The sequence below is a fragment of the Carcharodon carcharias genome, chromosome 7, assembly GCF_017639515.1.
Source record: "Carcharodon carcharias isolate sCarCar2 chromosome 7, sCarCar2.pri, whole genome shotgun sequence".
In the NCBI taxonomy this organism is placed as follows: Eukaryota; Metazoa; Chordata; class Chondrichthyes; order Lamniformes; family Lamnidae; genus Carcharodon; species Carcharodon carcharias.
The window spans coordinates 98334229-98358472 of record NC_054473.1 but is presented as its reverse complement, the minus strand read 5'-3'; the positions used below and the strand labels follow the sequence as shown (position 1 = coordinate 98358472).

The following is a 24244-nucleotide window of genomic DNA, read 5'->3' as shown; positions in this document are numbered from 1 at the left end:
ACTGTTATATATTATTCTCAGATGCTCCTCCTGTCCAGTACACTCACTCTTGTCTCTTATTCTCACATGCTCCCCTCGCCCAGTACAATGACTGTAATATATTTTTCTCACATGCTCCCCCTGCCCAGTACACTCACTGTTATATGTTATTCTCACGTACTCCACCTGTCCAGTACACTCATTGTTCTATATTATTCTCACATGCTCCCCCTGTCCAGTAGACTCACTGTTATATATTATTCTCACATGCTCCCCCTGTCCAGTACACTCACTGTCATATATTATTCTCACAATGCTCCTCCTGTCCAGTATACTCACTCTTGTATATTATTCTGACATGCTCCCCTCGCCCAGTACAATCACTGGAATATATTATTCTCACATGCTCCCTGGTCCAGTACTTTCACCGTTATATATTATTTTCATATGCTCCCCCTGTCCAGTACATTCACTGTTATATATTATTCTCACATGCTCCCCTTGTCCAGTATACTCACTGTTATATATTACTCTGAGGTGCTCACGCTGTCCAGTACACTGAATGTTGTATGTTATTCTCACATACTCCCCTTGTCTGGCACACTAACTGTGATATATTATTCTCATATGCTCCCTCTATCCAGTACACTCACTGTTATACATTCGTCTGACATGCTCCCCCTTTGCAGTACATTCACTGTGATATATTCTTATTCGCACATGCTCCCCCGTGCAGTACATTCACTGTTATATATTATTCTCAGATGCTCCCCCTGCCCCGTACACTCACTGTAATAAATTATTCTCACATGCTCCCCCTGTCCAGTACATTCACTCTTATATATTATTCTCATGTGCTCCCTCCGCCTAGTAGACTCACTGTTGTATCTTATTCTCACATGCTCCCCTTGTCCGGCACACTAACTGTGATATAGTATTCTCACATGATCCCCTCGCCAGTACACTACCTGTGATATATTATTCTCACATGCTGCCCCTGTCCAGTACACTCACTGTTGTATATTATTCTCACATGCTCTCCTTGTCCGCCACACTCACTGTTATATATTATTCTCACATGCTCCCCCTGCCCAGTACACTCACTGTTATATATTCTTCTCACATGCGCCTCCTGTCCAGTACACTTACTGTAATATATTATTCTCACATTCTCCTCCCATCAAGTATAATCACTGTTGTATATTATTCTCACATGCTCCTGCTGTCCGGCACACACAGTGTGATATATTATTCTCACATGCTGACTCGCCCAAGACACTCACCGTTATATATTATTCTCACATGCTCCCCTGCCCAGTACACCCACTGTTATATATTATTCTCACATGCTGCCCCTGTCCAGTACATTCACTGTTATATATTATTCCCTGATGCTCCCCCTGCCCATTACACTCACTGTTATATGTTATTCTCACACGCTCCCTCCGCCCAGTTCTCACACTGTTATATATATTTATCACATGCTCCCCCCGTCCAGTACACAAATTGTTATATATTATTCTCAGATGCTCCCCCGTCCAGTATAATCAATGTTATATGTGATTCTCACATTCTCCCCCGTCCTGTACACTCACTGTTATATATTATTCTCACATGCTCCCCTTTCCAGTACACTCACTGTTACATGTTATTCTCACATGCTTCCCCTGTCCAGCACACTCACTGTGTTATATTATTCTCACATGCTCCTCCTGTCCAGTACATTCACTGTTGTATATTATTCTCACATGCTCCCCCTGTCCAGTACACACACTGTTATATATTATTCTCATGTGCTCACCCTGCCCAGTGCACCCAGTGTAATATATTATTCTCACATGCTCTCCCTGTCCAGTACACTCACTGTTATATATTCTTCTCACCTTTCCCCCTGTCTACTACACTCACTGTTATATATTATTCTCACATGCTCCTCCTGTCCAGTACACTCACTGTTGTATATTATTCTCACATGCTCCCCTTGTCTGGCACACTCACTGTGATGTATTATTCTCACATGCTCCCCTCGCCTAGTACACTCACTGTAATGTATTATACTCACATTCTTCTCCTGTCCAGTACACTCACTGTAATACATTATTCTCACATGCTCCTCCTGTCCAGTACACTCACTGTGGTATATTATTCTCACATGCTCCCATCGCCCAGTTCACATACTGTAATATATTATTCTCACATTCTCCTCCTCTCCTGGATACTCACTGTTGTTTATTATTCTCACATGGTCCCTTTGCCTGGCACACTCACCGTGATATATTATTCTCACATGCTCCCCTTGTCCAGTACACTCACTGTTAACTATTATTCTCACATGCTCCCCTCGCCCAGTACACTCACTGTTAAATATTATTTTCACATGCTTCCCATTATCCAGTACACTCACTGTAATACATTATTCTCAAGTGCTCCCGCTGCCCAGTACACTCACTGTTAAGTATTATTTTCACATTCCTCCACCATCCAGTACACTCACCGCTATATGTTATTCCCTCATGCTCCCTCTGCCCAGTACACTCACTGTTATATATTATTCTGACCTGCTCCCCCTGCCCAGTACACTCACTGTTGTATATTATTTTCACATGGTCTTCCTGTCCAGTACAATCACTGTTGTATATTATTCTCACATGCTCCCGCTGTCCGGCACACTCAATGTGATATATTATTCTCACCTGCTCCCCTTGCCCAGTACAATCACTGTAATATATTATTCTCACATTCTCCTCCTGTCCAGTACAATCACTGTTGTATTTTATGCTCATTTGCTCCCGCTGTCCGGAACACTCAATGTGATATATTATACTAACATGCTCCCCTCGCCCAATACATTCACTGTTATATATTAATCTCACATGCTCCCTCCGCCCAGTACCCTCACTGTTATATATTATTCTCACATGCACCCCCTGTCCTGTACACTCACTGTTATATATTATTCTCATATGCTCCCCCTTTCCAGTACACTCACTGTTACATATCATTCTCACATGCTCCCCCTGTCCTGTACACTCTCTGTGATATATTATTCTCACATGCTCCCCCTGTCCAGTACACTCATTGTTATAGATTATTCTTAGATGCTCCCCCTGTCCAGTACACTCATTGTTATATATTATTCTTAGATGCTCCCCCTGTCCAGTACACTCACTGTTGTACATTATTCTCACATTCTCCCCTTGTCCAGCTCACTCAATGTGATATATTATTCTCACCTGCTCCCCTTGCCCAGTACAATCACTGTAATATATTATTCTCACATTCTCCTCCTGTCCAGTACAATCACTGTTGTATATTATTCTCACATGCTCCCACTGTCCGGCACACTCAATGTGATATATTATTCTCACCTGCTCCCCTTGCCCAGTACAATCACTGTAATATATTATTCTCACATTCTCCTCCTGTCCAGTACAATCACTGTTGTATATTATTCTCACATGCTCACCCTGTCCAGTACATTCACTGTTATATATTATTCTCACATGCTTCCCCTGTCCAGTACACTCACTGTTGTATATTATTCTCACATGGTCTTCCTGTCCCCTACCCTGACTGATATACATTATTCTCACATGCTTCCCCTTGTCCACTAAACTCACTGTTCAATATTATTCTCACATGCTTCCCATCATGCAGTACACTCACTGTTAAGTATTATGCTCACATGCTCCCCCTGCCCAGTACACTCACTGTTATCGGTTATTCTCACTTGCACATCCTGCACTGTACACTCACTGTAATAAATTATTCTCACACACTCCCCCTGTCGAGTACACTCACTGTTATATATGATTCTCTCATGCTTCCCCTGTCCAGCACACTCACTGTGATATATTATTCTCACATGCTCCCACCGCCCAGTACACTTACTGTAATATATTATTCTCATATGCTCCCCCTGTCCAGTACACTCACAGATGTATATTATTCTCACATGCTCCCCCTGTCCAGCTCACTCAATGTGATATATTATTCTCTCATGCTTCCCTTGTCCGGCACACTCACTGTTATATAATATTCTCACGTGCTCCTCCGCCCAGTAGACTCACCGTTATATATTATTCTCACATGCTTCCCCTGTCCAGTACACTCACTGTTGTATATTATTCTCACATGCTCCCGCTGAGCACACTTAATGTGATAAATTATTCTCACATGCTCCCCTCGCCCAGTACACTCACTGTTATATATTATTCTGAGATGCTCCCCCTGTCCATTGTACTCACTGTTATATATTATTCTCAAATGCTCCCCCTCTCCACTACAGTCACTGTTATATATTATTCTCACATGCTCCCCCCCCGTCCAGTACACTCACTGTTGTATATTAATTCTCACATGCTCCCCTTGTCTGGCAAACTTACTGTGATATATTATTCTCACATGCTCCCCTCACCTAGTACACTCACTGTAATGTATTATTCTCACATTCTTCTCCTGTCCAGTACACTCACTGTAATATATTATTCTCACATGCTCCTCCTGTCCAGTACACTCACTGTGATATATTATTCTCACATGATCCCCTCGCCCAGTACACATTCTGTAATATATTATTCTCACATTCTCCTCCTGTCCTGTATACTCACTGTTGTATATTCTTCTCACATGGCTCACATGCTCCCCTTGTCCAGTACACTCACTGTTAAATATTATTCTGATATGCTTGCAATTATCCAGTACACTCACTGTTAAATATTATTCTCACATGCTTCCCATTATCCAGTATGCTCACTGTTGTATATTATTCTCACGTGCTCCCCCTGCCCAGTACATTCTTTGTTAATTATTATTTTCACATGCTTCCGCCGTCCAGTGCACTCACCGCTATATGCTATTCCCTCATGCTCCCCCTGTCCAGTACACTCACTGTTATATATTATTCTGACCTGCTCCCCCTGCCCAGTACACTCACTGTTGTATATTATTCTCACATGGTCTTCCTGTCCCCTAACCTGACTGATATACATTATTCTCACATGCTTCCCCTTGTTCACTAAACTCACTGTTCAATATTATTCTCACATGCTTCCCATTATTCAGTACACTCACTGTTAAATATTATTCTCACATGGTTCCTTCACCAGTACACTCCCTGTTATATAATCTCACATTCTCCCCTGTCCAGTACACTCTCTGTTATCAGTTATTCTCACATGCTCCCCCTGTCCAGTACACTCTCTGTTATATATCATTCTCACATGGTTTCCCCGCCCTGTACACTCTGTTTTATATTATTCTGACATGGTCCTCCTGTCCCATACTCTGAATGAAATATATGATTCTTACAAGCTTCGCCTGTCATGTGCTCTCAGTGTCATATATTATTCTCACATTGTTCCCCCTGTCCAGTACATTCACTGTTATATAATATTCTCACATGCTTCCTGTGTCCAGTACCCTCAGTGTTATTATTATTCCCACATCGTTCTCCTGTCCAATACACTCACTGTTATATATTATTCTCACAAGGTTTCCCTGTCCTGTACACTCACTGTTGTACATTATTCCCACATGCTTATTCTTTCTAGACCCCTCAATCAGTTGGAAAATAAATGGAGAAGCTGGGACTCTTTGTGGTAAGCTCTTTTAAGGTGTCGGCATAGGTAGGATGGCCTGAAGAAGGATCATACGGATTCCAAACCTTAACTCTGTTTCTCTCCCCACAGATGCTGCTGGACCTGCTTGATTTTTCCAGCATTTTCTGCTTTTATGTTATTAAGATGGCCTGAATCACCTGCTGTGTGATTTTAAGAATTACAATGGCTCCGAGTGCTTTTGCAAATGCACTGATATGTAAACTAAAATCCACTTCTCTTGATCCAAGATGTCTTTTCCAGACCCATTAATCATTGCTTGGGATAACAGCAAAATACTGCGGATGCTGGAAATCTGAAACAAAAACAGGAAATGCTGGATAAACTCAGCAGGGCTGACAGCATCTGTGGTGAGAGCAACAGAGTTGATGTGTCGAGTACAGATGACTCTTCTTCAGAGTTAAGGAGAAATAGAAATGTGATGAAATTTATACTGTTTAAGTGGGTGGAGCAGGTGAAGTTGGATAGAAGGTCAGCAATTGATGGGGACAAAGGAGAGATTGACAAAGGTGTCATCAACAGCAGGACAAAAGGGGGTGTTAATGGTTGTGGTAAGGGCTAAAAAAGGGTTCTGATAGTGGCAAAGGTAAGAAAACAAAATGTGACAAAAGCAGTGCAAGGATGAGCAGTCTGAAAAGAATAACATGAACAAGTAATAGATAGCCCTTGTGGGAGTGGGGTGGGGAGGGTGCAGTGGTGGAGAAAAAAGGAACGAGAATGGGGTAAAAAGGCGTCATTCCCCACTTTGTTTTCTGCTTTTTCTGAACATCGTATCTCTGCCTTCGATTAGCTGCACATTGCACTGAGTTAGGAATCTCTACTTGAATGTTACATGTCTTTGTGCCCATTCTGTGAAATTATGTTTGAGTTGTGAGAGGCCAGGTTAACCCGCTGGTTGCTTCTGTCTTCCAGCTGGATGAAGCTCACAACCAGGCCCGGAGGTTGCAGAGGTCACTGGATGAACAGACAGAGCAGTCAGAGAACCTGCAGGTCCAGCTGGAGCACCTACAGACCAGGTATGTGGAGCAGAGGAACTAGTGCTATGATGATAGCTGTAGCTTTTATACTGAGTCCTCTGCCTTTGTCCAGGTTCTAAACAATGGAGCTATCATATCTGCTAGGGCACCTCGACAATGGCATCTTTCACTGAGACCTGCAACTCCAGGTACATCTATGAGATGTGGGGTACATCAAGCAGGTGGCAGGTGTTGTAGAGCTGATTTTCCAGGCAACTTTTCTTAGTGGACACATTGAACTTTATTTGCAAGACAGCAGCAGCAGCTATATGTGTCCATCAAACTCCATAACTAAAGAAGAACTCTCCCCTGGAGATTCCCCGTGCTGCTAACTCAGTGGTTTACACAGATCATGTGATCTTAGAACACAAGTGTATTCTTAAAGCTATAGTCCTAAGTTTATCAAAGCTGTAATTAGTATGTTCCAGCCTGTTTAACTTTTCTGGACATTTTTATTTACAAGGATATTTATATCATGACATTACAATATTTACACAGTTCATCAAATTAGAAGTTCAGTGTTTCAGGTGGTTTCCTGATCCGTGTGGAACGTCGCATCTCCATGACTTCAGGTTCTTTGACAGGAACCACGTTTTCTGGAACTGTATTAACATCAGGTACCTCAGTAGGCACAGGCAGTTCCACTCTGACAGAGACATCAGGCATGTCTGAACTTGGTTGAGCAACTTCAACATGAACCACAGATTCAGCAATGGTTACAGGTGGAACATCATTTTGTTGGGGTATCTCCCTTCTTCTTAAATGATCTACATGCTTACGGGTGAACCGGCCCTCCACATCCACATGGTATGACAATGGTCCGGTCACAGAGTTTACTTTACCAGGTAACCACTTCGGTCCTCCACCAAAATCCCTTACAGCTCCTGCTTCTCCAGCAGGAAATTGTCACTCACGACTATGCAAATCATGAGTCGCTTTTTGGTTCCCTTGACCTTCCTCCACTTTCCCCTCCAAATTAGGAAGTATTAGGCTTAGTCTTGTCCGAAGATGTTGCCTTGGTAAAAAAATAGAGGCATTTTCGGAACTCCTGGGTAAGTAAATGGTGCGAACTGGTACTTGTATTACTGGGTTGACTTGTGATTGTCTAGTGTTCGTGTATGGTAATTCAGGTCGCTGCAAGTGAACAAATGGCAGAGTCACAGGTTTGCCTCTGATGCAGAGTTCTAGAATGATTCACAAAATCAGGATATTGAGCAAATGGGACAAAAGTCTGTTCAGGCTTATTAATGGATGCATTAACCTTGAGTTCAGGTCCAGCATATTTATCATAATGGCTCATCAGGGGTACCAAGTGCTGCTCAGATAAGTGTTTTGTTAAGTAGAAACAGGGGACCATCCTTTTTTCACTGATACTCCTCTAATTGCTTCCTGATTTCTTCCATTGATTTTTTATGCAGCCTGATTTTTCAGTAAAATTCCTCTCCAGGGTTTTGCACTGTTGTTGCATCAGTTCTTTCAGGCAGCTTTGCCTATGGATGAATTCCTTTTAGTAACCTGCGTGTTGCAACAAGATCCTCCCTCTGTCTATACAGCGGCTGCTGCAATTCTTCCAAATGTTCTTGTTGAATCTGAATACCTCCTGATGAAGCACACAATCTGCCTTGATCCGTCAAAGTTTTGGTATGTTTTGTCAAGGTTGTGGAAAGCATTGAGTGTTTCAAAGCTCCCCTGAAAATTCTGATGTTCTCAGCTGTCCTCCTTGGGGCTTGGATTGATCCAGCAACACCTCCATTAACTTTACTAATATCAGCCCTTGCTGTGGCTCAACGATACCTGAAGCCTGAATGCAAGGTTCTGGTACTTCCAGACCATTCACTTCAAGTACACTGTAGGGGATCACACGTCTTTTAAATTTTGGTGAATCACTTTGGCTATTGCTTACATTGTATAAAACAGGCTGGTTTTGATTAAGATGGTCAGGGCCTCTACAATTACTTAATCCATCATTAGGTATTCTGGCTATTTGTTGTTGTGCTAGTATATTCTCAGCAGTGGCAGCATGTTACTGGGAATTGTGAGAAATCTGAATCCAGCACAGTATGATTTTTTTGAAAAGTCGATGCCTTATCAGTAATTCTGCATCCTCTTTTTCATCTTTTTACCGCAGAATTTAGTCTCGGCCTTCTTTTTGACCTCACTGTTGGCCAAACTTTTCTCAGGTGAAATTCCACCTGGTCTTAGTTCAATAACTGAACTACACATGATTTAATTATCCACTCGCATCTTGGAACGTTCTATGACTTTTGCTTTCAAAGCCTCTTTAGCTTCATTCAGCTGATTCTTCGGCTCTTCTGGCTCCTTCTTGTATCTGTTGGCTTCCTCCTGGAAACTTGAACATTGCTGCAATAAAAACAGAAAATACTCAGCAGGTCTGACAGCATCTGTGGAGAGAGAATCAGAGTTAACATTTCGAGCCTGTGTGACTCTTCTGCAGAGCTAAAGAGAAGTGGAGCAGGTGAAGCTGGATAGAAGGCCACTTTTAGGCAGGGACAAAGGAGAAATTGACAAAGATGAACTATCTCCTCTAACTTCACCTCTTTTTTAATCCCTTTTTTTAAAAAAATATTTTTTACCACTTATTTTCATTTTATTCATTTATTCATTGTTTCACCCCCTTTTTTTTATCCTGTTTTCCATCCTTTTTCCCCACCACTGCCCCCTATCAGGAATAGTCAGCACGCCTTTGTCAGAGGAATGTCATGCCTAACAAATTTGATTGAATTTTTTGAGGAGATGACCAGGTGTGTTGATGAGGGTACTGCAGTTGATGTAGTTTATATGGATTTCAGCAAAGCCTTTGACAAGATCCCACATGGGAAACTTATAAAGAAGGCAAATGCACATGGGATACAGGGTAATTTGATAAGGTGGATTCAAAATTGGCTTAGTTGTAAGAGACAGAGAGTGATGACAGAAGGATGCTTTAGTGACTGGAAGCCCGTGTCCAGTGGCGTACCACAGGGATCTGTGCTGGGTCCCCTATTATTTGTTATTTATATAAACGACATAGATGACTATGTCGGGGTAGGATTAGTAAGTTTGCGGATGACACAAAGATTGGTCGGGTGGTTAACAGTGAGGTTGAGTGTCTTGGGCTGCAGGAAGATATAGACGGGATGGTCAAATAGGCAGATAAGTGGCAGATGGAATTTAACCCTGAAAAGTGTGAGGTGATACACTTTGGAAGGAATAATTTGACAAGGAAGTATTCAATGAACGGCATGACACTAGGAAGTTCTGAGGAACAAAAGGACCTTGGCATGTGTGTCCATAGATCTCTGAAGTAGGACTGGCATGTAAGTGGGGTGGTGATAAAGGCATATGGGAAACTTGTCTTTATCAATCGATGCATAGATTACAAAAGTAGGGAGGTCATGTTGAAGTTGTATAGAACTTTAGTGAGGCCACAGCTGGAGTACTGTGTGCAGTTCTGGTCGCCACATTATAGGAAGGATGTGATTGCACTGGAGGGGGTGCAGAGGAGATTCACCAGGATGTTGCCTGGGATGAAACATTTAAGTTATGAAGAGAGGTTGAATAGACTTGGGTTGTTTCTGTTGGAGCAGAGAAGACTGAGGGGCGACTTGATCGAGATGCACAAGATTAAGAGGGGCATGGACAAGGTGGATAGGGAGCAGCTGTTCCCCTTAGTTGAAGGGTTAGTCACAAGGGGGCATAAGTTCAAGGTGAGGGGCAGGAGGTTTAGAGGGGATGTGAGGAAAAACTTTTTATCCCAGAGGGTGGTGACTGTCTGGAATGCACTGCCCGGGAGGGTGGTGGAGGCGGGTTGCCTCACGTCCTTTAAAAAATACCTGGATGAGCATTTGGCGCATCATAACATTCAAGGCTATGGGCCAAGTGCTGGATAATGGGATTAGGTAGGTAGGTCAGGTGTTTCTCATTTGTCAATGCAGACTTGATGGGCCGAAGGGCCTCTTCTGCACTGTGATTCTGTGATTCTGGTTCTTCAGTTTGTTCAGAGTGACGTTCAATTCTTCCTGTTTCTCTTCATTAATTTCCAGAGGTACAAACTTTGACCAGAGGGATCCTTGTAGTGTTTGAAGGTGTCTCAACAGGTTTTCCTTTTCTTTGCAAAGCTCACTCGCTTCATCTTGAATCCTGTAATTCAGCAGAGTCTCCTTGAGTTTCCTCTACTGTTCTCCCATGTCGTTGTTTAAGACAGTCTTCAATTCCTCAGTTTGCTGAATGGCTACACACTCCTTTTTCAACCAGTTGCGGTCCTTGGGCTCTCCAGGCTCTCTCTGAAGTACCTTGCCTTGTTCCTTTTCCAACTCAGGAACTCTTTTTGTTTCCTTTTGAAATCTCACTGGCCAATCAAGGTTAATTTTCCTCAACCAATTTTGACCTAGGAGACTTGGTCCTCTGCCCTCTAATACCTTCACCAGTCATTGTGCTGATTGGTGTCTATAAGGAACAATTGCTCTGGTGATACCATTTACCTGGATTTCTTCACCTGTGTATGTTTTCAGCTTGGCAGATGTTTGTTGCAAATTTAAATGTTGAACATCTTTATTTAAATATCTGAATACGTGTTCTCTGATTACAGTGGGAGAAGCACCCGTGTCTACTTCCATTTTTAATGGTTTACCATTCACTTGCAATGTGACAATTGGCTCTGCCTTCCCAGCTTTCCTGTTGAATAATGAATTAATATCAAAATTGGTTGTTTCTGGCTCTTCTACATTATAGACTTCATTGGACTTCGATTGTTGTCTGGAAGCCCGTTTAAATCTCGTTTTGCTATGTTTCATTATGTGTTCACTTCTGTGACAAAAATAACACTACTTTTTAAAATTGCCAATCGCTCGGTGTATGATTGTTTTCACGTTGATAAAAATTAGTTTCTGACTTTGTTGCTAAGCTGTTTCCTCTAAGTTTTTGGTTAGCGGGGGCAGCGGAGTCCTGGCTTTTTGCATTACTTTTGGCTGCTTGTTCCTGCCCGACTAGGAGAACGGCGCCATTTACGCCATTTGAATTGCTTAAGAATCCCTTACAGTGCTTTCCATCGCAAGTGCTATTTCTAATGCTTTTTTAAAATCAGGATCCACTTCAGCCAGCAATCTTCACTGAATAACATCCTCCTGCATGCCATATACCAAACGATCCCTGAGTATATTTTTCAGGGTTTTACTGAAATCATAATATCCCGTTAGTTGTTTTAATTTTGCCATGTAGGTAGTAATGGTCTCTCCTGGGGTTCTATTACATGAATTAATCTTGAAACTCTGCATTGTGACTGAGGACTTGGGTGAGAATGTCCCTTAATGAGGTCTACAAATTCACTGAAAGTCTTCGAATCTGGGGCACTTGGGGGAAAGCTGTCAAGCTTTGAATTAACTGTTAATTCAAAGCTTGACAGCTCTCCCACAAATTCTCAAGAGAATCGCTCTCCTCTTTTCCTATCCCGTGATTTTGTTGGCTTGAAAAAAGAATGCAAGGCATTCTATATATTGAGACCAGTCATATGTGGTTGGTTCAAAGAAATCGATTCCATGAAACTGTGGCAATTCGGATGAGTATATCTTCCTTTCTTTTGAATGAACTTAGATATTCATAATTGTTGGGCGAGGTACCCCACCTGGTCTGATGTATCCTCGTTGCCAGTTTGTAATAGAGTTCATTTTCTTGGCAACTTTTCTTGGAGGACACATTTGGCTTTATTTACAAGACAGCAGCAGCAGGTACACATGTGCACCTAACTCTTAAAGAAGAACTCTCTCCTAGAGGTTCCCTGTGCTGCTAACTACACAGATCATTTGATCTTACAACACAAGATTATTCTTAAAGCTGCAGTCCTACATTTATCAAAACTATAATTATTACAGCAGGCGAAGCCCACGGTGAATCCAGAACTGTTTGGGTACCAAGTTGTGACTTGTTCCCCACGACCAATCTGCAGCACATCATCCAGAGAGTTTACACAAATAAAGGCCAGGCAAGTTCAGACGATTGACTAAAACAAGTCAAATAAAAATGTGGCATTGCACAGATCTGGCTCACTACCCTCTCCAAAGCAAATCACAAACCTTCTGAATAAACCCAGCACTCTGTTTCACTGCTAAATGAAAATACTCATGCTTTTACAGCTTGTATCTCTTTTCCCATCGTCGAATGAACCCATTACACAGAATTAATCTGCATAACCAGTGATATTAAACATAACAAAAACAGAATTACCTGGAAAAACTCAGCAGGTCTGGCAGCATCGGTGGAGAAGAAAAGAGTTGACGTTTCGAGTCCTCATGACCCTTCAACAGAACTGAGTGAATATTAGGAGAGGGGTGAAATATAAGCTGGTTTAAGGTTGGGGGTGCGGGGGGGAAAGAAGTGGGGCGGGGTGGTGTGGTTGTAGGGACAAGCAAGCAGTGATAGGAGCAGATAATCAAAAGATGTCACAGACAAAAGAACAAAGAGGTGTTGAAGGTGGTGATATTATCTAAACGAATATGCTAATTAAGAATAGATGGCAGGGCACTCAAGATACAGCTCCAGTGGGGGTGGGGTGGAAAGACTAGCAGGGCATAAAAGATTTAAAAATAATGGAAATAGGTGGGAAAAGAAAAATCTATATAAATTATTGGAAAAAACAAAAAGGGGGAAGAAACGGAAAGGCAGTGGGGAGAGAGTTCAAGATCTAAAGTTGTTGAATTCAATATTCAGTCCGGAAGGCTGTAAAGTGCCTAGTCGGAAGATGAGGTGTTGTTCCTCCAGTTTGCGTTGGGCTTCACTGGAACAATGCAGCAAGCCAAGGACAGACATGTGGGCAAGAGAGCAGGGTGGAGTGTTAAAATGGCAAGCGACAGGGAGGTTTGGGTCTTTCTTGTGGGCAGACCGCAGGTGTTCTGCAAAGCAGTTGCCCAGTTTACGTTTGGTCTCTCTAATGTAGAGGAGACCCCATTGGGAACAACTTTGCAGTAGACTAAGTTGGGGGAAATGCAAGTGAAATGCTGCTTCACTTGAAAGGAGTGTTTGGGCCCTTGGACGGTGAGGAGAGAGGAAGTGAAGGGGCAGGTGTTACATCTTTTGCGTGGGCATGGGGAGGTGCCATAGGTAGGGGTTAAGGAGTAGGGGATGATGGAGGAGTGGACCAGGGTGTCCCGGAGGGAACGATCCCTACGGAATGCCACCAGGAGGGGTGAAGGGAACTGGCCAGGTCGGGAGTGCAGGGTGTGGGCTCACTACCCGAACCAGCCAGCACCCTTAAAATCAGAAGCCCAGGAATGGGTTCAGGAATCCAGAATCGGATCCCAGCCACCATTTTCACTCCTCCATGGAGTCTCCCCAACTCCATGAAAATCCAGCCTAATGTTTCAGGATGATAACCAGGGTTGTTTTCTTGGGAACAGAGTAGTCTGAGGGGAGATTTTATGGAGGTTTATAAAATGATGAAGGGCTTGGTTAGAGTGACTGGGAAGGACAGAGAGGCCAGCGATCATGGGGCAGAGATTAAAGTAATTGGTGGAATGATTATGGGAACTCACTTTCTGAAAGGATGGGAAAGACAGAAACCCTCATCACATTAAAAAAAAAATTTGAATATGCACTTGAGGTGCAGTAACCCACAGAGCTCTGAACCAAGAGCTGTAAAGTGAGATTGGGCTGGAGAGTATAGTTCAGATGTACTGAATGGGCCGCCTCTGTGCTGTAACTCTTATATTTCCATGTAGCTGTGTTGAATGTTGAAATGCTGGCTCTAATCTTATTAAAGGTATTTAATTTTGAGAACTTTTTTCTATTTCTTGGCTTCAGTGAACATTTGAGCAATTGCAAGGTGCAGGTAAAGTCCCCACAACCCAGGGGAGATGCATTGGTATTGCTGTGGTACTCTGTCTGCCCTGTGCACTGGTCCTGGTTCTCACTGAAGGCCAGTAGATTATTTGTTTGTGTAATCTGTTATAATCTTTTCAATCCTAAAAATTGTCTCCTGTGTCACTCAGACTGAAGAGACAGCAGAACCCGGTGCTGTTTGGGAAAAGGAGCAGTCGCTTTGGTCCGGATGACCCCAGTGAGACTGGAAGTGATTTTGATGACGATGCTGAAGAGTTGCAGCTGCAGGTTCCATAACTGGACGAAGAGTTTGTCCGGATGGTCAGCCTCTCAATGTACCAGGGTGCTGGTTGGGATATGGCCGTTAGAACTGGTTATGGAGGGAAAGCTTTGAATAGTGTGTGGAAATACAGAGTCTTCAGTGACTCCCGTCTTCAAAACATGATTCTCTTAAAACAGTTGTCACTAACAAATGCTTTATGCTTTATAAGATATGTGTACATTTTAACAGATCATTGTAAACTATATATTTACATGAATTTCCTATTATAAACCTGTGTATTTAGAGAATGATCGGGTGCGTTTGTGAGTTTTTGGAAGTATTTCAGCTGCTGTATCACCAGCTCCAGATTTCATTGCAAGCTTCAGGAATAGACCAACAGGAGCAGCATCCGTGTTCTCCATTCAGATGTCCGTAATCTATAAACCGGAGCAGCCAGCGTCTCATGAGGGCTCTTCAAGAGATTTAATAGAGTTGTTGAAAATCATGAAGGGTTTTGATAGGGTAAGGAAGGAGAAATTGTTTCCAGTGACAAGAAGGTGAGGAACCAGAGGGACACGCGGTTAGGGGAAATCGGAAACGGAACCAGAGGGGATCGGAAGAGGATTCTTGCTCCCACACAGGTGTTCTGAACCACATTGCACTGGGTGAAAGGCGTTGGAAGCGGATTGCATTCTAACATTCAAATGGAATCTGGGAATTAATTTCAGGGTTTATAGGGAACTACAGGAAAGACAAGATTCAGACTGACACTAGAATCCCTGTCCTGGCTTGTGTGTTCATTACTGATTAGAGATATAAGCCCTTTTCATTCCACAGGGCTATTATCAAACACAGTCGACACTACTCTGCAGCAGTACATCAGATGGCTGGGCAGCTTGGGGGGCTCCTTGCCATATCTTTCAATCGAGGTCTGTTGCAAACTTTGAGAGGCCCATTAAGTGTAGTGCCATCCCAGTGCACTCTTTATATTTGCAGTACATTGTCAGCAGAATAGGCTTCATTTCAGGCCTAAAAACAAAAAAACTGCGGATGCTGGAAATCCAAAAAAAAAACAGAATTACCTGGAAAAACTCAGCAGGTCTGGCAGCATCGGCGGAGAAGAAAAGAGTTGACGTTTCGAGTCAAGTTCTGTCGAAGGGTCATGAGGACTCAAAACGTCAACTCTTTTCTTCTCCGCCGATGCTGCCAGACCTGCTGAGTTTTTCCAGGTAATTCTGTTTTTGTTTTTTCATTTCAGGTCTGTCCACTCTGGATATCAGTCTTCTATGCTGCTTATGCCTTATCCAGAACTCTCAGATAAATGCTGCAGAGCAGTGAAATAAAATGCTAGTAAATCACTTAGTTTGAGGTGAACTGCACAGTGTCTAGCCCACAATTCATCTAATGTTCAGCCTTAGCTACTCTAGGTCCTGCTTACTGTGGCAGGTCCATTTCAGGTCACTGGAAGCTGGACCGGCCTCCTTAGGCTTTCAGCACAATTTTTTGCTTCCTTTAGCTGGGACTGGGCCTGGATGTTGTGGAAAATGGCTGGACTCTGTCCCTCTACCTGCCCAGACTGCTCAAACCTCCTCCAGCCCCTACAATCCTCCCTATTTCTGTAACCTCCTCCAGCCCCTACTACCCTCCTAATCTGTGTAACTTTCCCCCAGCCCCTACAACCCTCTCTATCTGTGTAACTTCTGCCAGCCCCTACAGCCCTCCCTATCTGTGTAACTTCCTCCAGCCCCTACAGCCCTCCCTATCTGCGTAACTTCCTCCAGCCCCTACAACCCTCTCTATCTGTAACTTCCGCCAGCCCCTACAGCCCTCCCTATCTGTGTAAATTCCGCCAGCCCCTACAGCCCTCCCTATCTGTGTAACTTCCTACAGCCCTCCCTATCTGTGTTACTTCCTCCAGCCACTACAACATCCCCAGTCTGTGTAACTTCATCCAGCCCTGCAACCCTCCCAATCTGTGTAATTTCCTCCAGCCCCTACAACCCTCTCTATCTGTGTAACTTCCTCCAGCTCCTACAGCCCTCCCTATCTGTGTAACTTCGCCACTACAACCCTCTCTATCTGTGTAACTTCCTCCAGCCCCGACAACCCTCCCTATCTGTGTAACTTCATCCAGCCTTACGACCCTCCTAATCTGTGTAACTTTCCCCCAGCCCCTACAACCCTCTCTATCTGTGTAACTTCCGCCAGCCCCTACAGCCCTCCCTATCTGTAACTTCCTCCAGCCACTACAAGATCCCCAACCTGTGTAACTTCATCCAGCCCTACAACCCTCCCAATCTGTGTAATTTCCTCCAGCCCCTACAGCCCTCTCTATCTGTGTAACTTCCTCCAGCTCCTACAGCCCTCCCTATCTGTGTAACTTCCACCAACCCCTACAACCCTCCCTATCTGTGTAACTTCCCCCAGCCTCTACAGCCCTCCCTATCTGTGTAACTTCCTCCAGCCCCTACAATACTCCCTATCTGTGTAACTTCCCACAAGCGTCCCAATCTGTGTAACTTCCCCCAGCCCCTACAACCCTACCAATCTGTGTAACTTCCTCCAGACTCTGTAGCCCTCACTATTTGAGTAACTTCTTCCAGTTCCTACAGCCCTCCCTACCTGCGCAAATTCCTCCAGCCCCTACAACCCTCCCTATCGGTGTAACATTCTCCAGCCCCTACAACCCTCACTAACTGTTAATTCCTCCAGAACCTACAGCCCTAACTATCAGTGTAACTTCCCCCAGCCCTTTCAACCCTCCCTATTTGTGTAACTTCCTTCAGCCCCTAAAATTCTCCCTATCTGTGCACCTTCCTCCAGACTCTGCAGCCCTCACTATCTGTGTAACTTCCTCCAACCACTACAACCCTGCCTATCTGTGTAACTTCCTCCAGCCCCTACAATCCTCCCTATTTGTGTAACTTCCTCCAGCCCCTACAACACACCCTATCTGTATAACTTCCTCCAGCCCCTAAAACACTCCCTATCTGTGTAACTTCCTCCAACCCCTACAAGCCTCCCTATCTGTGTAAGCTCCACCAGCCCCTACAGCCCTCCCTATCTGTGTAACTTCCTCCTGCCCCTACAGCCCTCCCTATCTGTGTAACTTCCTCCAACCCCTACAACCCTCCCTATCTGTGTAAGCTCCTCCAGCCCCTACAGCTGTCCCTATCTTTGTAAATTCCTCCAGCCACTAAAGACATCCCTATCTGTGTAACTTTCTCCAGCCCCTACAACCCCCACTATCTGTGTAACTTCCTCCAACCCCTACAACCCTCCCTATCTGTGTAAGCTACTCCAGCCCCTACAGCTGTCCCTATCTTTGTAAATTCCTCCAGCCACTAAAGACATCCCTATCTGTGTAACTTTCTCCAGCCCCTACAGCCCTTCCTATCTGTGCAACTGCCTCCAGCCCCTAAAATTCTCCCAATCTGTGTAACTTCCCCAGCCCCTTCAACCCTCCCTATCTGTGTAACTTTCTCCACCCCTGCAACACTCCCAACTGTTACTTCCTCCAGAACCAACAGCCCTCCCTCATTGTGTAACTTCCTCCAGCCCCATAATTATCCCTATCTGTGTAACTTCCTCCAGCTCCCACAGCCCTCCCTATCTGTGTAACCTCCTCCAGCCCCTACAACCCTCCCTATCTGTGTAACCTCCTCCAGCCCCTACAACCCTCCCTATCTGTGTAACTTTCTCCACCCCTGCAACGCTCCCAACTATTACTTTCTCCAGAACCAACAGCCCTCCCTAATTGTGTAACTTCCTCCAGCCCCATAATTATCCCTATCTGTGTAACTTCCTCCATAATTCTGCAGCCATCCCTATCTGTGTAACTTCCTCCAGCCCCTACAATATTCCCTATTTGTGTAACTACCCCCAGCCCCTACAATACTCCCTATCTGTGTAAATTCCCACAACCGTCCCAATCTGTGTAACTTCCCCCAGCCCCTACAACCCTACCAATCTGTGTAATTTCCTCCAGCCCCTACAACCCTCCCTATCTATGTAAACTCCTCCAGCCCCTACAACCCTCCCTATCTGTGTAACTTCCTCCAGCCCCTACAACCCTCACTATCTGTGTAACTTACGCCAGCCCCTGTAACACACCCTATCTGTGTTACTTCCTCCAGACCCTACAGCCCACCCTATCTGTGTGACTTCCCCCAGACCCTACAGACATCCCTATCTGTGTAACGTGCTCCAGCCCCTACAATTCTCCCTATCTGTGTAAGCTCCTCCAGCCCCTACAGCCCTCCCTATCTGTGTAACTCCCTCCAGTCCCTACAACCCTCCCTATCTGTGTAAGCTCCTCCAGCCCCTACAGCCCTCCTATCTGTGTAACTTCCTCCAACCCCTACAACCCTCCCTATCTGTGTAAGCTCCTCCAGCCCCTACAGCCCTTCCTATCTGTGTAACTTCCTCCAACACCTACAACCCTCCTAATCTGTGTAACTTCCTCCAGCCCCTACAGCCCTCCCTATCTGTGTAACTTCCTCCAACCCCTACAACCCTCCCTATCTGTGTAAGCTGCTCCAGCCCTTACAGCCCTCCCTAGCTGTGTAACTTCCTCCAATCCCTACAACCTTCCCTATCTGTGTAACTTCCTCCAACCCCTACAACCCTCCCTATCTGTGTAAGCTCCTCCAGCCCCTACAGCCCTCCCTATCCGTGTAAATTCCTCCAGCCCCTACAGCCCTCCATATCCGTGTAAATTCCTCCAGCCCCTACAACCCTCCCTATCTGTGTAACATTCTCCACCCCTGCAACCCTCCCAACTGTTACTTCCTCCAGAACCAACAGCCCTCCATATTTGTGTAACTTCCTCCAGCCCCATAATTATCCCTATCTGTGTAACTTCCTCCATAATTCTGCAGCCATCCCTATCTGTGTAACTTCTTCCAGCCCCTACAATACTACCTATCTGTGTAACTTTTCCCAGCCCATACAGCTCTCCCTATCTGTGTAACTACCCCCAGCCCCTACAATACTCCCTATCTGTGTAACTACCCCCAGCCCCTACAATACTCCCTATCTGTGTAACTACACCGAGCCCCTACAATACTCCCTATCTGTGTAACTTACCACAACCGTCCCAATTTGTGTAACTTCCCCCAGCCCCTACAACCCTACCAATCTGTGTAATATTCTCCAGCCCCTGCAACCCTCCCTATCTATGTAAACTCCTCCAGCCCCTACAATTCTCCCTATCTGTGTAACTTCCTCCAGCCCCTACAATCCTCCCTATCTGTGTAACTTCCTCCAGCCCCTACAATCCTCCCTATCTGTGTAACTTCCTCCAGCCCCTACAACCCTCTCTATCTGTGTAACTTCCTCCAGCCCCTACAACCCTCTCTATCTGTGTAACTTCCTCCAGCCCCTACAATCCTCCCTATCTGTGTAACTTCCTCCAGCCCCTACAATCCTCCCTATCTGTGTAACTTCCTCCAGCCCCTACAACCCTCTCTATCTGTGTAACTTCCTCCAGCCCCTACAACCCTCTCTATCTGTGTAACTTCCTCCAGCCCCTACAACCCTCACTTTCTCTGTAACTTCCCGCAGCCCCTACAGCCCTCCCTTTTTATGTAACTTCCTCCAGCCCATGTAACTCTCCCTATCTGTGTAACTTTCTCCAGTCCTTGCAGACCTCCCTATCTGTGTAACCTCCTCTAGCCCCTACATACCTCCCTATCTGTTTAAAATCCGCCAGCCCCTACAACCCTCCCTTTCTGTGTAACTTCCACCAGAACCTGCAGCCCTCCCTATAGTGTAATATCCTCCATCACCTACAATATTCATCATCTGTATAACCTCCTCCAGCCCCAACATCACTCCCTATTTGTGTAACTTCCTCCAGTCCCTACAACACTCCCTATCTGTGTAACATTCTCCAGCCACTGCAAATCTCCCTATCTGTGTAACTTCCTCCAGCTCCTACAGCCCGCCCTATCTGTGTAACTTCCTCCAGCTCTTACAGCCCTCCCTATCTGTGTAACTTCCTCCAGCTCCTACAGCCCTCCCTATCTGTGTAAATTCCCACAGCACCTACAGCCCTCCCGATCTGTGTAACTTCCTCCAGCCCCTAGAGCCCTCCCTATCTGTGGAACCTCCCCCAGCGCCAACAGCCCTCCCTTTCTGTGTAACTTCCCATAGCCTCTACAGCCCTCCCTATCTGTGTAACTTCCTCCAGCTCCGACAGCCCTCCCTATCTGTGTAACTTCCTCCAGCTCTTACAGCCCTCCCTATCTGTGTAACTTCCTCCAGCTCCTACAGCCCTCCCTATCTGTGGAACTTCCCCCAGCGCCTAAAGCCCTCCCTTTCTGTGTAACTTCCCATAGCCACTACAGCCCTCCCTATCTGTGTAACTTCCGCCAGTCCCTCCAACCCTCCCTATCTGTGGAACGTCCTCCAGACCCTACAGCCCACCCTATCTGTGTAACTTCCTCCAGCCCCTACAACCCTCCCTATCTGTGTAACTTCCTCCAGCCCCTACAGCCCTCCCTATCAGTGTAACTTCCTCCAGACTCTGCAGCCCTCCCTATCTGTGTAAATTCCTCCAGCCCCTACAACCCTCCCTGTCTGTGTAACATCGTCCAGCTCCTACAGCCCTCCCAAGCTGTGTAAGTTCCTCCAGTCCCCACAGCCCTCCCTATCTGAGTAACTTCCTCCAGTCCCTACAGCCCTCCCTATCTGTGGAACTTCCCCCAGCTCCTACAGCCCTCCCTATCTGTGTAACTTCCTTCAATCTCTACAGCACTCCCTATCTGTGTAACTTCCTTCAATCTCTACAGCACTCCCTATCTGTGTAACTTCCTTCAATCTCTACAGCCCTCTCTATCTGTGTAACTTCCCACAGCCCCTACAGCCCTCCCTATCTGTGTAACTTCCTTCTATCTCTACAACCCTCCCTATCTGTGTAACTTCCTCCAGCCCCTACAACCCTCCCTATCTGTGTAACTTCCCCCAACCCCTACAACTCTCCCTATCTGTGTAACTTCCCCCAACCCCTACAACCCTCCCTATCTGTGTAACTTCCTCCAGCCCCTACAGCCCTCCCTATCTGTGTAACTTCCTCCAGCCCCTACAACCCTCCCTATCTGTGTAACTTCCCCCAACCCCTACAACCCTCCCTATCTGTGTAACTTCCCCCAACCCCTACAACCCTCCCTATCTGTGTAACTTCCTCCAGCCCCTACAACCCTCCCTATCTGTGTAACTTCCTCCAGCTCTTACAGCCCTCCCTATCTGTGTAACTTCCTCCAGCTCTTACAGCCCTCCCTATCTGTGTAACTTCCTCCAGCTCTTACAGCCCTCCCTATCTGTGTAACTTCCTCCAGCTCTTACAGCCCTCCCTATCTGTGTAACTTCCTCCAGCTCTTACAGCCCTCCCTATCCGTGTAAATTGGTCCAGCCCTACAAACCTCCCTATATGTGTAACTTTCTCCAGCCACTGCAACCCTCACTATCGGTGTTACTTCCTCCAGAATCTACAGCCTTCCTATCTGTGGAACTTCCCCCAGCCCCTACAGTACTCCCTATCTGTGTAAATTCCTACAACACTCCACATCACTGTAACATTCTCCAGCCCCTACAACCCTCCCTATCTGTGTAACTTCCTCCAGCCCCTACAACCCTCCCTATCTGTGTAACATTCTCCACCCCTGCAACCCTCCCAACTGTTACTTCCTCCAGAACCAACAGCCCTCCATATTTGTGTAACTTCCTCCAGCCCCATAATTATCCCTATCTGTGTAACTTCCTCCATAATTCTGCAGCCATCCCTATCTGTGTAACTTCCTCCATAATTCTGCAGCCATCCCTATCTGTGTAACTTCTTCCAGCCCCTACAATACTACCTATCTGTGTAACTTTTCCCAGCCCATACAGCTCTCCCTATCTGTGTAACTACCCCCAGCCCCTACAATACTCCCATTCTGTGTAACTACCCCCAGCCCCTACAATACTCCCTATCTGTGTAACTACCCCCAGCCCCTACAATACTCCCTATCTGTGTAACTTCCCACAACCGTCCCAATTTGTGTAACTTCCCCCAGCCCCTACAACCCTACCAATCTGTGTAATATTCTCCAGCCCCTACAACCCTCCCTATCTATGTAAACTCCTCCAGCCCCTACAATTCTCCCTATCTGTGTAACTTCGTCCAGACCAACCAGCCCTCCTTGTCTCTATAACTTCCCCCAGCACCTACAGCCCTCCCTTTCTTTGTAACTTCCCGCAGCCCCTACAGCCCTCCCTATCAGTGTAACTTCCCCCAGCCCTTTCAACCCTCCCTATTTGTGTAACTTCCTTCAGCCCCTAAAATTCTCCCTATCTGTGCACCTTCCTCCAGACTCTGCAGCCCTCACTATCTGTGTAACTTCCTCCAACCACTACAACCCTGCCTATCTGTGTAACTTCCTCCAGCCCCTACAATCCTCCCTATTTGTGTAACTTCCCCCAGCCCCTACAACACACCCTATCTGTATAACTTCCTCCAGCCCCTACAACACTCCCTATCTGTGTAACTTCCTCCAACCCCTACAAGCCTCCCTATCTGTGTAAGCTCCACCAGCCCCTACAGCCCTCCCTATCTGTGTAACTTCCTCCTGCCCCTACAGCCCTCCCTATCTGTGTAACTTCCTCCAACCCCTACAACCCTCCCTATCTGTGTAAGCTCCTCCAGCCCCTACAGCTGTCCCTATCTTTGTAAATTCCTCCAGCCACAAAAGACATCCCTATCTGTGTAACTTTCTCCAGCCCCTACAACCCCCACTATCTGTGTAACTTCCTCCAACCCCTACAACCCTCCCTATCTGTGTAAGCTCCTCCAGCCCCTACAGCTGTCCCTATCTTTGTAAATTCCTCCAGCCACTAAAGACATCCCTATCTGTGTAACTTTCTCCAGCCCCTACAGCCCTTCCTATCTGTGCAACTTCCTCCAGCCCCTAAAATTCTCCCAATCTGTGTAACTTCCCCAGCCCCTTCAACCTTCCCTATCTGTGTAACTTTCTCCACCCCTGCAACACGCCCAACTGTTACTTCCTCCAGAACCAACAGCCCTCCCTAATTGTGTAACTTCCTCCAGCCCCATAATTATCCCTATCTGTGTAACTTCCTCCATAATTCTGCAGCCATCCCTATCTGTGTAACTTCCTCCAGCCCCTACAATATTCCCTATTTGTGTAACTACCCCCAGCCCCTACAATACTCCCTATCTGTGTAAATTCCCACAACCGTCCCAATCTGTGTAACTTCCCCCAGCCCCTACAACCCTACCAATCTGTGTAATTTCCTCCAGCCCCTACAACCCTCCCTATCTATGTAAACTCCTCCAGCCCCTACAACCATACCTATCTGTGTAACTTCCTTCAGCCCCTACAGCCCACCCAATCTGTGTATCTTCCCCCAGCTCCTACAGCCCGCCCTTTCTGTGCAAGTTCCTCCAGCCCCTGCAACCTTCCCTCTCTGTGTAACTTCCTCCAGCCCCTACAACCCTCCCTATCTGTGTAACTTCCTTCAATCTCTACAGCACTCCCTATCTGTGTAACTTCCTTCAA

The 24244-nt window shown here is 45.6% G+C and overlaps 1 protein-coding gene across 2 annotated transcripts in view; it reads left to right on the top strand.

Moving 5' to 3' along the window:
- Positions 1-14989, top strand: part of ccdc102a (coiled-coil domain containing 102A) — a 655386-nt gene extending 640397 nt beyond the window's left edge. For both annotated transcript variants that reach the window (XM_041191511.1, XM_041191510.1), the window contains exons 8-9: positions 6510-6613; positions 14593-14989. In XM_041191511.1, coding sequence (XP_041047445.1) covers positions 6510-6613; positions 14593-14719 — 231 coding nt within the window. In that variant the 3' untranslated portion in view covers positions 14720-14989. The remainder of the gene's footprint in view (positions 1-6509; positions 6614-14592) is intronic.
- The last annotated feature ends 9255 nt before the right edge of the window (positions 14990-24244 follow it).